Source organism: Aspergillus affinis (genome assembly GCF_023601865.1).
Source record: "Aspergillus affinis strain CMG 70 chromosome Unknown NODE_52_length_214890_cov_85_929348, whole genome shotgun sequence".
NCBI classification, from domain to species: Eukaryota; Fungi; Ascomycota; class Eurotiomycetes; order Eurotiales; family Aspergillaceae; genus Aspergillus; species Aspergillus affinis.
Window position 1 is genome coordinate 124,434 of NW_026515833.1, and position 15,025 is coordinate 139,458.

At 53.0% G+C, this 15,025-nt stretch overlaps 6 protein-coding genes across 6 annotated transcripts; 4 read left to right on the forward strand and 2 right to left on the reverse strand.

Annotated features, from left to right (window-relative positions):
- Positions 1–581: 581 nt before the first annotated feature.
- Positions 582–4,044, forward strand: KD926_008260 (putative Ras guanyl-nucleotide exchange factor RasGEF; the record flags this gene model as incomplete). The annotated part of the gene is made up of 6 exons (XM_053100964.1): positions 582–839; positions 947–1,274; positions 1,345–1,530; positions 1,913–3,408; positions 3,478–3,906; positions 3,967–4,044. The coding sequence occupies 6 exons, from the start codon at positions 582–584 to the stop codon at positions 4,042–4,044; spliced, it is 2,775 nt and encodes a 924-aa protein (XP_052955418.1).
- Positions 4,045–4,703: 659 nt separating this feature from the next.
- On the forward strand, positions 4,704–5,048 carry KD926_008261 (LYR motif-containing protein; the record flags this gene model as incomplete). Its single annotated transcript, XM_053100965.1, has 1 exon — positions 4,704–5,048. The coding sequence occupies one exon, from the start codon at positions 4,704–4,706 to the stop codon at positions 5,046–5,048; it is 345 nt and encodes a 114-aa protein (XP_052955419.1).
- Positions 5,049–5,534: 486 nt separating this feature from the next.
- Positions 5,535–6,776, reverse strand: KD926_008262 (putative PP-loop ATPase superfamily protein; the record flags this gene model as incomplete). The annotated part of the gene is made up of 1 exon (XM_053100966.1): positions 5,535–6,776. The coding sequence occupies one exon, from the start codon at positions 6,774–6,776 to the stop codon at positions 5,535–5,537; it is 1,242 nt and encodes a 413-aa protein (XP_052955420.1).
- Positions 6,777–7,203: 427 nt separating this feature from the next.
- erg2 (C-8 sterol isomerase ERG2) lies at positions 7,204–8,102 on the reverse strand (the record flags this gene model as incomplete). Its single annotated transcript, XM_053100967.1, has 2 exons — positions 7,204–7,541; positions 7,820–8,102. 2 exons carry the CDS (start codon positions 8,100–8,102, stop codon positions 7,204–7,206), a joined length of 621 nt encoding a protein of 206 aa, XP_052955421.1.
- An 889-nt stretch (positions 8,103–8,991) lies between these two features.
- On the forward strand, positions 8,992–9,794 carry xgeA (putative endoglucanase; the record flags this gene model as incomplete). The annotated part of the gene is made up of 2 exons (XM_053100968.1): positions 8,992–9,314; positions 9,392–9,794. The coding sequence occupies 2 exons, from the start codon at positions 8,992–8,994 to the stop codon at positions 9,792–9,794; spliced, it is 726 nt and encodes a 241-aa protein (XP_052955422.1).
- Positions 9,795–11,033: 1,239 nt separating this feature from the next.
- Positions 11,034–12,299, forward strand: KD926_008265 (cyclin family protein; the record flags this gene model as incomplete). The annotated part of the gene is made up of 1 exon (XM_053100969.1): positions 11,034–12,299. One exon carries the CDS (start codon positions 11,034–11,036, stop codon positions 12,297–12,299), a length of 1,266 nt encoding a protein of 421 aa, XP_052955423.1.
- Between the last annotated feature and the right edge of the window lie 2,726 nt (positions 12,300–15,025).

A 15,025-nucleotide genomic window follows, 5' to 3' on the forward strand; every position in this document is an offset into this window, starting at 1 on the left:
GGGCTCCAGTCAGATCTTCCCGTCTTACGAGTTACGACCTTACGCCCATCTTGACTCGTCTGCTGCCTTCATTTACCCTCGATTTCTTTTTTTGCCCTCTTTCTGATACGTCACTGTCCATCCGATCTCTCGTAAGATTCGTCCAACTCTGCAATCGTGCAGAATTTCCCCGAGGGCTAATTTTGGTCTCGTTTGTGTCCAGTTTTATCCCCCCCGGCCTTTTTTCTCCCCATCGCAAGTCCCGCCCAAAGAAGAAAAAGAAAAGAAAGAATAGAGCAAGAAAAAAAAAATTTAAAAAAATTATTAAGCGCACCAACACCAACAGCCCAAGTCAAATCTTCAATCCATCAATCAATCAGTCAATCGCTGACAGTCAACTCCTCAATCGCCCGAACAAACATTCCTTCCTCGATTGCTTCCCTTCATTCTCTTCGGATTCGGTCGCGAGCGACAATGGATGAGCTGTCGTGCCCGCCTCACTTACTCATGTAGCAGTTGGACCTTGCGCTGTCGCACCTTGTTTGCTCTCTATCGGACACTTCCTCCCTTTCGCGCCACCGCGCCGCGCATTACACCTCACCATGACCTCTCAAACCCCTAGACGAGAACGAGCTTCTAGCGACAGAGCTCAAGCCCAGCCCGTGCCGTCCGTCCCCCAACGACCGGGTCTGCAGAGCCGAACCATCTCCGCTCCCGTCGGCGGCCTCTACAAACTGAATACGTCCAACATCACCGGGATGGATAACGGTCATAAAGTGGATCGCGCGGTCATAGAAGAAGATGAATTCCTGTCCTCACCGGGTAGAAACGGGGTTTCGTCCCCTCGGGCAGGCGATGAGGTATGGTTTGGAATCAACCCCCTCGGTGCGCCCGGTGCTGGTGGAAAGTCCGGGTGGTCTACAACTTGTTCTGGGGTTCTGACTATTTGCTCTTTCTTCCGTGACAGCCGCTCCAGAAACCGAACTTCCCCCACGTTACCATTGCCGTTGTCGGTCGAGATCATGTCGGCAAGACCACCTTCATACAAAGCGCCCTTGACATGAAACACCCCCTGTCTTCCCGAGCCACCACAAAGAAGATGTCTCTGGATGGAACGGTCTACCTGGTCCGCCTGCTAGAAGTGGACGTGAAAGAGGTCTTGGTTGCTAATAATGGCACCGTGAGCTGGCCGCGATTGGGCAATGAATCGGCATCGGCTCCCACCATTGACGGAGCTCTGGTGATCCACGACGTCACCCAACCCGCCAGTCTCCCCGATCTGACCGGACTCTTAGGTGGGTGCCTACTTTTCCGTTCTTCTGACCGCGCTCGCGGCGCAATTGCTGATCGGTCCGCCGAAACTAGATGCCTTAACGGCGTTGTCATTCCCGTTTGTGTTGGTCGCCAGTAAATGCGACATCCGCAATTCCGATGGACCATTCGAGCCCGTACTAGATAACTACGAGATCCACCGGACATCACCCGAATCGCCGCGATCACAAAAGATGTGCATCGCATTGGTCTTACGGTCCGTGATTGGCAATAAATATGGTAAGTGTCAATTGTGGAATTGCGGCGATCCCAGTTTACTTTCCCGTCCACCGTCTGCCTACTTTTCATCCACACCCCCAGTCATTGGGTTAACAGGAAGGGAAGAGGGAGAACGTCAAAAAAGAAAGGAATTGAAAAGAAAAGAAAAAGACAACAAGAAAGAGAAAAAAAGCCAACACGGAGTACGGTGACGGTCCACCACGTTGACGCTAGTCCACGGCGCGGCCTGGAATTTAGCGTTCGCGTGCGCTGCCGATCCGCAGTGGTGGGAACGCGGTTGCAGTTAGACCACTCTAAATTTTTTATTATCTCGCCGGGCTGGGCTTGGGAATTCGGATTGCTAACGTTTTCTTTCTGTTCTCTCTTTTTCTCCGTCATCTAGACCTGATCGACTATTCCTCCAATCCTTTGCAGGACTGGCATCACTCTCGCGCCAATTCGGAGACCCCAACGTCCGTGTTCGCTGGAGCCGCGGGCGGCCCGATTATTAGTCCCTTCGGTTTAGGAGTCGATGGGTACGGCGTCGACCGTCAGCCCACCGACCAGACGACCTCTCCAAATCTGGCTTCCAATGCTCAACCCTCCCGATATGCCCGGAGCAATTCATATCCGGTGCGACCGCAAACTCCTCCCTGTGGCTCTCGGCTGAATTCGCGTCGACCGTCGGCCGCGGAAGACTCCTCGCCCAGCAAGGATCGCAATCGCCAGCATCGCATGCACACTGCCTGGCGGAACAGCGCCGGGTCGGATGCGTTTAACGGTTTTCTAGACATGGAGGAAGATGAGATGGAGGGACGCCGCAGCGCGCCCTCCAGCCCGGGGAGCAAAGAGAAACCCCCCGGCAGCGAGGGCTCCTCGTCGAACGATGCCGGCTTTACGTTTGACGAACTCGTGGATCGACTAGTCGCTCAACCCTTATCAAAACAAGATTCTAAATTCGCCTCGACCTTCCTCTGCCTCTACCGCAAATTCGCCGCGCCATCCACCTTGCTGAACGCGCTGATCAATCGATTCGAACGAAACGAGAAACATATCGCCGACCAACTGACCCGCATTGCCGATCAGTTGCGGCTCTTGAACATCATGTACGTGTGGGTATCGGAATACCCGGGAGACCTGGTCTATCCTAAGACTAGGAAGCGCATCACAGATTTCGTTGCGACGCTGGAGAAGAGTCACTTCTACATGTTTGCCGCCAAGGAGGTCGGCTCGTCGCTCGAAGTCAATGCAGAGGATGATGACGTGGGATGGTCTTTCCGGGACGGCGACGTCGAGGGATTTGACGGGCAAGACACCTTCCCCGATCATTCCGGTCGCAGCTCCCCGTCCATGTTCCTCGGTGGCGCATGGAACAATGGCGATGACACCCACGACGAAGAAGAACAGGAAGAGGAGGAGGATCCTATCTACAACATGAGTGCGTTGGACCTCAGTGAGGGCGCACCAGACCCCTCTTCCAGGCTGACCGGGACCCTGTCGAGCCCAGTGGGCGATAAACCCGGCACCATCCCCAGCCAGTCGTTTACCTTCTTAAACCTGGAATCTGCGCAACGAGAAGCGCAGAACTTGGAACTCACCTCCCGCCTTCCCATGACCAAAGTGCAATGGCGACAGATCATGGAGGTCCCCGACGAGGACTTTGCGCGCGAGCTGACCCGGATCGACTGGATTATGTTCAATTCCTTCCGACCGCGGGATCTCGTGCGGCACGTCAGCATATCAGGACCGGACAAGGATAAGATCCAGAGCCTGAAGCACGTCAATCGCATGATCAAACAATTCAATCATCTGGCCTTTTTTGTCGCCAGTTTTATCCTTTTCCGAGATAAGCCGAAGCACCGGGCTAAGGCAATGGAGAAATTCATGAACATCGCCCTGGTAAGCCTCTCTCTGCCCCTTCTTCAGTTCACCCGTTCTTGAAATCCATCTAACCGCCTCATCCGATAGAAACTCCGCCGCCTAAACAACTACAACTCCCTCGGGGCCGTGATCGCCGGAATCAACGGCACACCGGTCCACCGACTCGGACAAACGCGCGAACTCGTGCCCGTCCAAACCCAGAAAGATTTCATGAGGCTGGTCATCCTCATGGGAACCCAGAAAAGCCACTTCGCGTATCGACTGGCCTGGGACAATTCGTTCTCCGAACGCATCCCCTTCTTGCCGCTTCACCGTCGCGATCTCGTCTCCGCCGAAGAGGGCAATAAGACCTTCGTCGGCGATAGCAAAACGCGCATCAACTGGAGCAAATTCGAGGTCATGGGCGAAGTGGTCCTGGGGATCCAGCGGAGTCAGAAAACTCCGTATGCACATATGCATCGGTATGAGGAGGCGGCTCGCTTGATTCTCGAAACGAGATTATCGGGCGATGATGAGGTTTGTCTTCCTTGTGAACTTCACTATATCTATCTTCCTATATACTAATAAACCAAATAGGACTTATACGCCCGCAGCACGCACGTCGAGCCGTCTGCTGGAGGCGAACGACGAAAGTTCGGCTGGTTACGGTCATAGAGAAACCCTCGCCTTAAACGTGACTATCTCATCGCAGATGATATAGACCCAACCCCCCATGTATCACATAAATGTGAATGTGATGAATTTATCGAAATAGAGCCGAGCCGAACCCAGTGAAGGGAAATGAAGTCGAGTCAAGTGAGAAGAAAATAGTGACACGATTATATGAGCTACAGCCATACTACCAGTTGACGAGATGCCTGATGAATTGATGATGATCGTCTGGTCTATGATGTACATACAATACAGTATCTATCTATTATTTGGCAGGGCATAGGAATTATGTTCTAATGTAACCAGGTTGTCTTGCCTAGGCAAATGAGGTGTACAAGCGAGTAAATAGAGATAACGGTAGACCAAAGGGAATGGTTGATCCTCACAGACGAAGCTGGAGTTGGAAGTCCAACCCGTCGAGCAAGGTAAACTATAAGAGATATCACGTGATCCATATATTCGGCGAAAAAAAGGCATCTCCGCCATCTCCGCCATCGCTTCTACAAACCAAACTAAACCACCAACGAACACAGACAGACATACAATCTCACCCATTCTCCCTCTAAAAACCCAATCAACCCAATTGAACCAAACCAACGCCTCCAAAAAACCCCACACCGAAAACGCGCCCTCCCCGCTCAACAAAAAGAGACCCAAACAAAATGTCCAAAACCACCACAACCTACCGCGCCCTCCTCCGCGAACTCCCCCGCCGAAAGCTCTCCTCCCCCACCCCCCTGCACCAGCGCATCCGAGCCCTCTACCGGGTCCCTATCTCCGAAACCCAAAGCGCGAGCCAAACAGAGACCGAGGCGCTCCAGAACCGACTCCATGAGGCAGAGCAGATGGCGCTGTATGCGCGCGCGCAACGCACGTATGCGGCTCTCGTCGAACGGTATAACCCGGGGATGACGATGGATGAGAAGGAGAAGATTAGGTTGACTGCGAGGAGGGTTGGGTGGGATTTGCCGGTTGAGGCTGAAGCTGAGGGGAAGGAGAAGAAATGAGGTGGATGGGTGGATTAAGGAAGGAATTGTTGGATGGGGAGGGGTGAATAATTGGAGAGAGGGATAATGGGATGTATTTATATTGGAATCTTGATTTCGTTTGGGCTATGTATGTATGTACAGTATATTTTATGATTGTGTGGATTCTTACTCTATTTGCTTCTTGTATGTGTTGTCCTGGGTGTTCAAGAGCGGGATTAGCTTGATTAAGAAGACTTGTTTCTCTTCTCCGTCTTCTCCTTCTGTGGCTGGCTGGTTTCTTTCAATGTGTCTGTCGACGGTGCGGAATGAGACTGGATTGACGAGTCTGGCATTGACTTGCATTGCGGCGTCAATCGACCGTGGTCTCAAATCCGTCGGTATGGACCGCTCCATGTATACATTTGACATGGACAGGTCATGCTCGGCGCGCTGTGCTCTCCAGCCATCCGTGCTGGATCTTGCAATCAGATCAAGATAAGGGGTTATAACTCGAACCCAGGTTGATCAACCACCCAATTCCACCTTCTCCATCTGCCTCATCAATGTCGAGCTGCCCTCTTCATCTTCCATTCCCACCTCGATCGACGTCTTGGGCCGGTTCCGATTCAACCCCTCCAGCAGCGCACACGCCTTGCACACCTTCTGACTAGAGATATACCCGCAGCGCTCGCAGTTGTTCATGGTCTGCGTCTTGATCTGCTTGGGGATCCGCTGCCTCACCTTCATCGCGTACGCGGGCTTCGACTCGGTCTTCGCACCAGTCATCTGGATCTCCGTTTCCCTCGAATCGGCTGCCTCATCCTCGGCCAACTTCCTCTCCATCTCCGCCATCTCGCCGCCTCTCGTGCGTCCATTCTGGCTGCCACAACCGCCCATCGACTCCCCCGCGCCGCCACCACCCCCACTCTGCTTCACCTCGGGCGGCACCAGCTGCGCCATATCCTCGCCACTGCGCACGATATCCAGAATCGACGACGGCCGAATCTTCTCCAGATCCTTGATCAGCGTGCGCGCACTGCCCCGAAACGCCTCCGGCGAGTAGATGCACTCGGTACTGAAATAATCCAACTGCATATGGTGCGCATACAGCACGATCTCCTTCTCATACGCATACTTCAACGGCTTCGAGCGCTTCACCTCCGACATCGCCGACCCCGTCACGATACTCGTCCCTCTCGACAAACGGGGCAAATCCCCACGGAGCAAATTCATCATGACCGTCTCCGCCACATCGTCCGCATTATGTCCCGTCACGACATGCGAGATGCCCAAACGCGCCGCGCCGCGATCGAGCGCCTGCCGCCTAAACACGCCGCAGTAGGTACAGTTGCCCTTCTTGCCGATCTGGGCAACGACCTGGTCCATCGTCCAGCCGTAGAGTTCGCCGTAGCCGACGATCTCCAGGGGCATGGCGTATTGCTGGGCATTGCGTTTCACGGTCTCGAGGCTGTCGTCGCGGTAGCCCTTGATGCCTTCGTCGATGGAGAGCAGACACAGTTCGAGGCCGTAGTCGTGGCGCTCGTTGAGCGTCTTCAGCACCGAGGCCAGGACCGTGCTGTCTTTGCCGCCGCTGGCGCCGATGGCGACGCGCTCGCCGCGCTGGAAGAGGGACGTCGACGTGATGGTCTCGTGGACTTCGGCTTCGAATACGGCCAGGAAACAGCTGCGGCAGAGCTTGTGGCGGTTCTTGGGTCGGATGATGACTGCGCGGGCGGCTTTGCAGTGGAAGCAGGGAGTAGGCGCCATTTTGGTGTTTGGTCGGGTTGAGTGGTTAAGTGGGAAAATGGCGCGTCTATAGGGATTTTATTTGGATTTTGGTGGTTAGAGGGAGAAGCCAGTCATTTCGACGATATTGAATTGAACGATTGTAATTGAATGGAGGGGGAGAAAATTGGTTTAAGTTATCGATAGCGATTAGTCATGGCGGGCGGTTTGTGGTTTGCACAGTTTGTTTCCACTCCAAACAAGACAAACAAACCATCGGACCTGAAGCCGATTAAAAAAAAAATATCTAAAGAATATAGATAGGTACTGTACAGCAAGAAACTTTCATAAGGATTTTCATTACCACCTCCAAATATTCCGTAGTATACAAAGCCATCTATCACACATCTATCCAAGTTATTTCATTACAGACCAATATTGGTTCCCAAGGGGAAAAAAAAAAAACCGTTTACATCTTCCCCTTGAACAAGTTGGAGATCATCTCGCGGCCGGTGATGCGCGAGGTCGCCCACAGGGTCGGGAAATCCAAGGTACTCGAGAAGGTATCAGCGTAGCCGAAGAACAGCATGGGAGGGATCCAGCCGCGGGCGTATTCCAGCGCAAAGCAGGACTTGTCCATCTTGTACTGCTTGACCTCGCCGCGACGGAGGTGGTGGACGCTTCCGGCGGGATAAACCTCGGGTTCGAAGGAGCCAGGGACGTAGGCGAGCTGAGTACCCTGGAGGATGTTGAAGTAGTCGTCGGCCGTGTGACGGCCGGTGTGGCCCTCGGTTCCGATGGCGGTACCTAGCAAGTAAGAATAGTGGTGTGAGCGGGTTGAATCTAGACCGGTAAGGTAGAGAGGTGTGGATAGGGGTAAAGGGGGAGACGATAATGGGGTGGTTGCCTCGGTCCCCGAGGACCGAAAGCTTGAACGGACTAAAGAACCGGAGGTATCCGTAAACTAACCGAAGATAATCAAGTATTCAGTGATACCTAGAAGAAGCTGGAATTAGTGCCATTGACCCTCTTGGTGTCTCGCTCTCGCTCTCTCCGTCGTAGTGGAGCGAATTGGAGAAACTCACTGGCATGGATAATATACATGGCACCCATGGCGCCACCGGCGTTGTTGAAGACCCATTCCTCGTCCTTGTTGATGTGAACCGAGGGAACCTTCTGCTCCAATTCGGCCACAATGTAGTTGACGATGCTGCGAGTATCCTCGCCGTGGGCAGCAATGGCGCGCTGCGAAAGATCGTGTAGATGGCTGGGATCGAAGATGTAGAATTGCTCGAGACGCGACTCGAAGTAGTTGTAGAAGCCGATCAGGGCGGCCAACAGAGTGACCAGGATGCTAAAGAACTGCATGACGGCGGATGTAGCGGGGAGAAAGGGAGGATTATGGGGAAGAGTCGAGAGAGATGAACCAGAATCGGCGCATCGACTGTTTACTTCGGATGCCAGAAAAGCCGAAGGCGGTGGGAGGAGACTCACGTCTTGGCATTTGCTCTGTATGCATCGTTTGCTTGTTTGTCTATCCCTCTCTCGCTCTCTTCCATATCGACCACATCGACGGAGGACATCTACTCTTCGACATCGACATCTACTGAATCGTGTCGATTTGTCTGACCGTCCCGCCCAGACCCCCGGAGTCTCGACTCTCCTGCAACACCGCGTCATGGCTGCTCCTCTTCACCACCGCCTACCTTGACCATCTTGAAACGGAACCCTTCCGTCTCTCTTCAGAGTTCCAGGTCTTCGTCGAAATCCTCCACCAATATTAGTTCTCCTTAATCCTCCGACGATCCGCCGTGTCCCACTCCAAACTCCGGATAAAATCCAACTTGGCATCCTCCCTCCGAGATGGTCGTCTCAGGTTGAATGACTTGATTCAGTTGATCCACCATTCACGCGGCCCACCCGTGCCCCATCCAGGCACCGGAAATTGAATTAAGCTTCCTCGCGGCGTGCGGTGGCTGCCACTGGCTCCGGACAACGGTTCCATTTAGCCCTTTTTAGCCTGCAGACCAATCCGTTCGAGATGTTTCTGGTTGATGGGGTGTGTCAGGTCCTGTGGTCCTGACGATTCAGGATTTCCGATCAGGAGAGGATCGGGGGAGGAAGCGGAGCTATAAGAATGGCTCTCATCTCGCCCTCCGTCGGTTGAATTCCTTCTCCCCCCAGGCCCAAACGAAATATTCTCAAGGAACTCTTTCCCACCGGTCAATTCCATCTCTTCCGTTTCATCTCCGTCACAATGAAGTTCCTCGCCGCTCTCGCTCTCGGCTCTCTCGCCTCCGCCGGCTCCGTCTCCCGCCGCGCCGACATGTGCGGTCAATGGGACACCGTCGAGTCGGGTGACTTCACCCTGTATAACAACCTCTGGGGCTCCGGCAACGCCGACAGCGGCTCGCAGTGCACCGGTCTCGACTCGGGCTCCGGCAACGAGATCGCCTTCCACACCAGCTGGTCGTGGACCGGCGGTGCCGGTCAGGTCAAGAGCTTTGCCAACGCTGCCTACTCCTTCACGGCCAAGCAGCTGAGCAGCCTCAGCAGCATCCCCACCACCTTCAACTGGAAGTACGTTATTCTCCGACCGATGATTGATTGGTTGTGAATCGAAACAAAAGAGAACTGAAACTGACCTGTGGCGTTAGGTACACCTCGGGATCGGACATTGTGGCTGACGTTGCATACGACCTGTTCACCTCGTCCTCTGCTGACGGCGACGAGGAGTACGAGATCATGATCTGGTTGGCCGCCCTTGGTGGCGCCGGCCCTATCTCGTCGACCGGATCGACCATCGCCAAACCCACGGTCGCCGGAACCACCTGGGACCTCTACCTGGGCCCCAACGGCCAGATGCAGGTGTACAGCTTCGTCGCCCCCTCCAGCGTCGAGAACTTCGAGGCCGACCTGGTCGACTTCCTCAAGTACCTGCAGGAGAGCCAGAACCTGCCCTCCAGCCAGTACCTCACCCACATCCAGGCGGGTACTGAGCCCTTCTCCGGCAGCGACGCGAAGATGAGCGTCTCTTCCTTCAAGGTGTCGGTTGCCTAAACGCCCATATAGCTTGGAATGGAATGGGAATGGAGGGGTTGTGTTTCTTTTTTTAGTTCGAGGAGGGAAGAGGGGAGAGTCGGAAGGAGAAAGAGGGGGATGGGGGGAAGTATTTACGCGCCGCGTTTCAACCCTGCTGCTTGTGTACTCCGAGTAGATGGGATTGGGATTGGGTGTACCCTGTACATAGTCAAACGATTCTAAATATAACCATATCCAGTACTCCATACTGCGTGACTATACCTCTCATGCGACGAAGGGTCACGGTAACCGCCGGGCGAGGTGAAACGACGAGAATAGAAACGGTCGGCGGTTCTGCACGACGGGCGCTTAACTGCAGGAACCAGCCTAAGATCCCCTCAGATGGCAGGAAGATGCATGCAATGAATGGCAGTCAGTTAGAGTTAGTGTTTGCCCCTCGAGGGCACACCTTGTCTCTCATACCAAATCCCCACCAGAATCCCCCTGTTTGCGCCAGCAGGAGGCGACAACCGAAACGCGCCGTCCCAAAACGACGCAACCCCTTGAGAGGGTGAGAGGGAGCGACAAGGAAGAACCAAGAATCAAGAATTAAAAAGAAAAAAAAAAGCATTGGACTCGTGTTCGAGGATCGGAGGGGGCGCACAAGCCAATGACGAAGGATCGTGAGGGAGGGAATGCAGGCAGCGCGTTCAACCGCCGTCCTTGCATGGCCAGCCTTTCTCAGCTCGTTGGTTGGACTGGATTCTCTTTCTCTTACTTACTCTGTACTTATATCGTTCCGTTGACGCTCCGTTGGGTGGTTTTCTTCTCAGATGCTCAACTCACGGGGTGGTTCTTCCTTTTCACAACACTGTCGTTTGATCTGTTTCCTTAGTTCTGGTCACTCCAATCCTTTGCATTTCCTTTCATTCTCGCTCTCTATATAATCCAGAGACTCCCCGGGTGTCTCAGTCTCATTTCCATCGTCGGCCATTTGTCTCTGATCGGTCAGGTTGACACGACAACCTTCTGCATTCCTGCTGGCAGGATTCCTACTGTGACCTCAACGCCAACATTCCTTTTTTTTACCACCTTAGTTAATCGCTGCAGCTTTGTTCTTTTTGACTGAAAGACAAACACTTGCCAACCTTCATTTTTCTCTCTGCTCGCCCTTCTTTCTTCTCTTCTTGTTCTCTCTCCCTCTCCTTTCCTCCATCCTCCACTCCAAACCCTAATCACTCGTACTATACTATGGCCAACCAGCCATCCTTCTACAGCATGGATAACGTCCAGTCGCTCAACCGTGCCGCCCTGCAGGAGTTTATTCGGCAGCCGGTGACTCGTGAGATGGTCGCTCATCTGGCCCTGCAGGCTTCGCGGGTCATTCGGTGCGAGTCGCACATGACGGCTTCCCAGCCTCAACATCACCAGCACCCGCAACACCAGCACCAACACAACAACAACCAACAGCAAAATAGCCAACCCACGCCCCCAAATACCCCGCCGTTGGATGTCAGCTCGCCCTTGCCGTCCGTCGAAACCTTCATCGTCTCGTTGGTCACTCGTTCCCAGGTGCAGGTGCCCACGCTGATGACCACCCTGGTCTACTTGGGGCGACTGCGCGAGCGACTGCCCCCGGTTGCCAAGGGCATGCGCTGCACGGTGCACCGCATCTTTCTGGCCTCGTTGATCCTGGCCGCAAAGAACTTGAACGATTCCAGCCCCAAGAACAAGCACTGGGCCCGCTACACGGCCGTTAAGGGCTACGACTTTGGCTTCTCCCTGCCCGAGGTCAACCTGATGGAGCGCCAACTGCTCTTCCTGTTGGACTGGGACCTGCGCGTCACTGAGGCCGACTTGCTGCGCCATCTCGAACCCTTCCTGGCGCCCATTCGCCAGCGCTACCTGCACCACCAGGAGCGCGAGGCGGAGCTGCGCCAACCCCGCGAATGGCGCCGTCTGCACGCCTCTGCCGAACTGCTGGCCGGTCGTCTGCGTCGTCAGAAAATGGAGGCCCATGTCTCGTCCGACACGGGTCGGCGCCAGAGCCACCACCATCGCCAGCGACTGCCCCCCAGCCCGGAATCGCTCTCCTCGCTCTCGTCGTCGGGCGCCTCGCCCGCCGCTTCGTCCCTGGCGGACAGCGATCGCTACCACCCGTACTCGTCGCGCCAGCGTCCGACATCGCGATCCCCTCCGTCCGTGCAGGACGTCCCCATGCTCTCACGCGCCGAGACCGTTCCCTCGCTCAGCTCGCGTGCTTCCAGCGTCGCTCCGAGCTCCCGCGGCGACACGCCCGCCAGCCTGCGCACCTCCGGATCCATTTCCAGCATGGAGCAGGACGTCCGCGTGGCCGACGCGGCCCGCAGTCCCTCGCTGCACGGGGGATACGTTCACCTGTCGGACGTCAAGATGGACGAAGCGCCGCCGTCCGGCAAGAAGATGCGCATGTCCGGTAGCCACGCGGGCGGCGGTGGCCTCGTGGCCCGGTTCTTCGCATCGGCGGCTGGCTCCTACATGGGTGGGCGCATGCGCAATGTTTAGTTTGTTTTTTTCTTCCCCTGTTGTATTATCTTGTTCCACCTGAGCTGGTCTCATTTCATCAATCTAATACATCTATCACATCATATGCCCTTCCACTCCCATATTCAATATGTTGTCCTTTCCTTTCTTTAATATCTACTGATATGACTTTCATTACTTTTTGTTCAAAAGTACTTGATGGTCTCTTTCGTTTCCTTTCTCTCTGTGGATGTGCAACAAATACCCAGGTTCTTACACCAGTCTCTCGTTCTCTTGCATACATATACACGCTTCTATCTTTCTGCACGGTCGGCGTTCTGCTTTCTGCTTTCTGCTGGGACGAACGGACGGGTTGGTTGGGTCAGGGCAATTTCAGACTGTTATTCTTACCGATAAGACTTGTTATCTTTATCTTGATGTTGATGCTGACGTGCATGTTCATGTTTGTTTATTCACTGTTCTTTTATTTTGGTCATACTCATCTTCATGGGTTTTTGACTTGTTCATGTTTATGCTCATTTATGAGAGTTTCTGTACGTATCATGCTTTCTTGGTTTCGGGGTGTATGTGGGTTTGCTTGGTTATATACTATACTATAATACACTATCCTACACCATCAATAAGCCTCCAGATCAACTACAACCTCCCTATCTATTTATTCCCACCTCCATAACTCCAACCCACCATTCCAACCCCACGCATTAGCTAAATCATGTACGTAGCTTATCCCCTTCACCCCAAGATCCAGCCAAGCCCGTATGTAAATCCAGATCCTCCCTCCTCGTTATCATGTCTCAAATCTAGTGAAATGTCAATGCGTCTCCTCCTTGCATGGTCCGAGCGGACCTGGCGTCGGGTAACATTAGTCTTCCGTGCCTATTAGACAAGCTTAAATAACGCGACGCGAACTCGGTCACTAGATCGGTTGCCCCTCGCAGCAATCTGTAGGTACTTCTGTCAGTTAATGGGCCGGCTCTTTTTTGGGCGTGGGGGGGGGGGCAGCTAAGTAAGACACGGTCTTAGATTTGTATGCGCTACGCGTGATGCTGATCTGCTTGCCCTGGTTCTGGTTAGTTACCTAGGTACTGTAACTACGTAATCATACATTAGTAACTAACTACGGAGTGTTGTCTAGGTGTTCAGGTGTCTATCTAGGTTGGATGGAGGGATAGAGGGATAGATTGTGTTTGTTATATGCATAGTCTGCATAATTTACTGCCATACCATGCATAACCTTATGAATATTGTATTCTTTATAAAATGTCTCTATGTCAGCTGGTGATAATTACAGTTATCGTATACTAGCTAGCTATATCCCATACCTGAATTCCTGATCCCTGATTAGGTATACATACATACAACACATAAATCTTTCCCGGGCCCTGTCATTCGGGATCAACCAGTGAGTTTCCTGCTTCGATAGGGATACAACAAAATCCCAAACACACCGCAAGAGCTGGAACAAAAGTAAACTGAGACTATCTAGAGCATAAATTTTTAAGAATTCATTCGACGTTCATGCTCCGCCGGGTTGTCCTTTCTATTGAATGCCCTGTTGCATATTCGTACCGGACATTTATGAGGCCGGACGAATATGCTGGGTCTCAATATGTCGCTTTAGTCCGATAGAGCGACATATATTCAGCCAGATTGTCTTTTCGGTTGAATGCCTTCTTGCATATTGGTACCGGACACTAATGTGAAGCCGGACGAATATACTGCGTCTCAATAAGTGATAGTCGGTTGGGAAGTAGAGGAAGATATCGCCTTACTTCGGCGGTGCGAGAAAACGTAAGCCCCTTAGCAACAACTCCATCCTCCACTTCAAACCCAGCCAACACCCCGCAAGCGAAACATAGCTTGGTCGAAGGAAAGTGGCAATTCCACATCGCCCATTGCTTCGATCATCTCATTCATTATGCGAAGCATGATTGAGAAACATGAACAAATACACTCAGGGGGATCTCCAGAAGTAGCGAAGATAAACTTGCCGTGATGGTATCGGTAAGGCAGCGCTTCGCCAATGATTTCGCTAGCATGTGTTTCCTCGCAAACCGCGGTCCTCGTTAGGGAATGCCTCAGGAATTTCTCCGCGAAGAGTGGTATAGACACTGGCTCGTCGGGTGTTCGGCACGATGTTTCGAGCAAATCCTCTGCGATCATGTTATCCTGGCTGGTCATCAACAAATCGATAATTGATAAGATGTGAATAGGACTGGTTTCGGGCATTAATGTCCAGGTCCTGTCTGCTCTTGATTTTCTCTTTTTTTTTTTTAATATCTTCGTTCTCGTTCCGGTCAATGAAACCGAAGGTACTCGTCTCAACCTTCAAGGGAATTATCTGTCCCCACTTGACTGGATGGGATGGTCAAGAAGATAGTGAGCTGAGAGACGCAGTGTTTCCTTCTGTTCACTTGCACAAGGAAACCATGGAAGAGTAGTTAGGCAAAAGGTTAATGCGTAGCAGATCTCGGTCTTCGGCGTCCAGCCCATTTGAAGAAGCGCATTCTACCACCAGTTGTTTCATCAACAACATTATCAACGACAACATATACCATATCATACCCTCCGAGCACGCACTCCCTTGGAACAGGACTAAGCCAAGACAGGTCGTTCCAGCAAGTCGTTCCACGCTTCGATGTCTCGCATATCGTTTTTCCATCGCCCAATCAAATGATCGCAATATCGGCGCTATTCCTAACCAGGGAATTCATTGTGAAGTATTGCGAATCCCCCAATGATCCTGC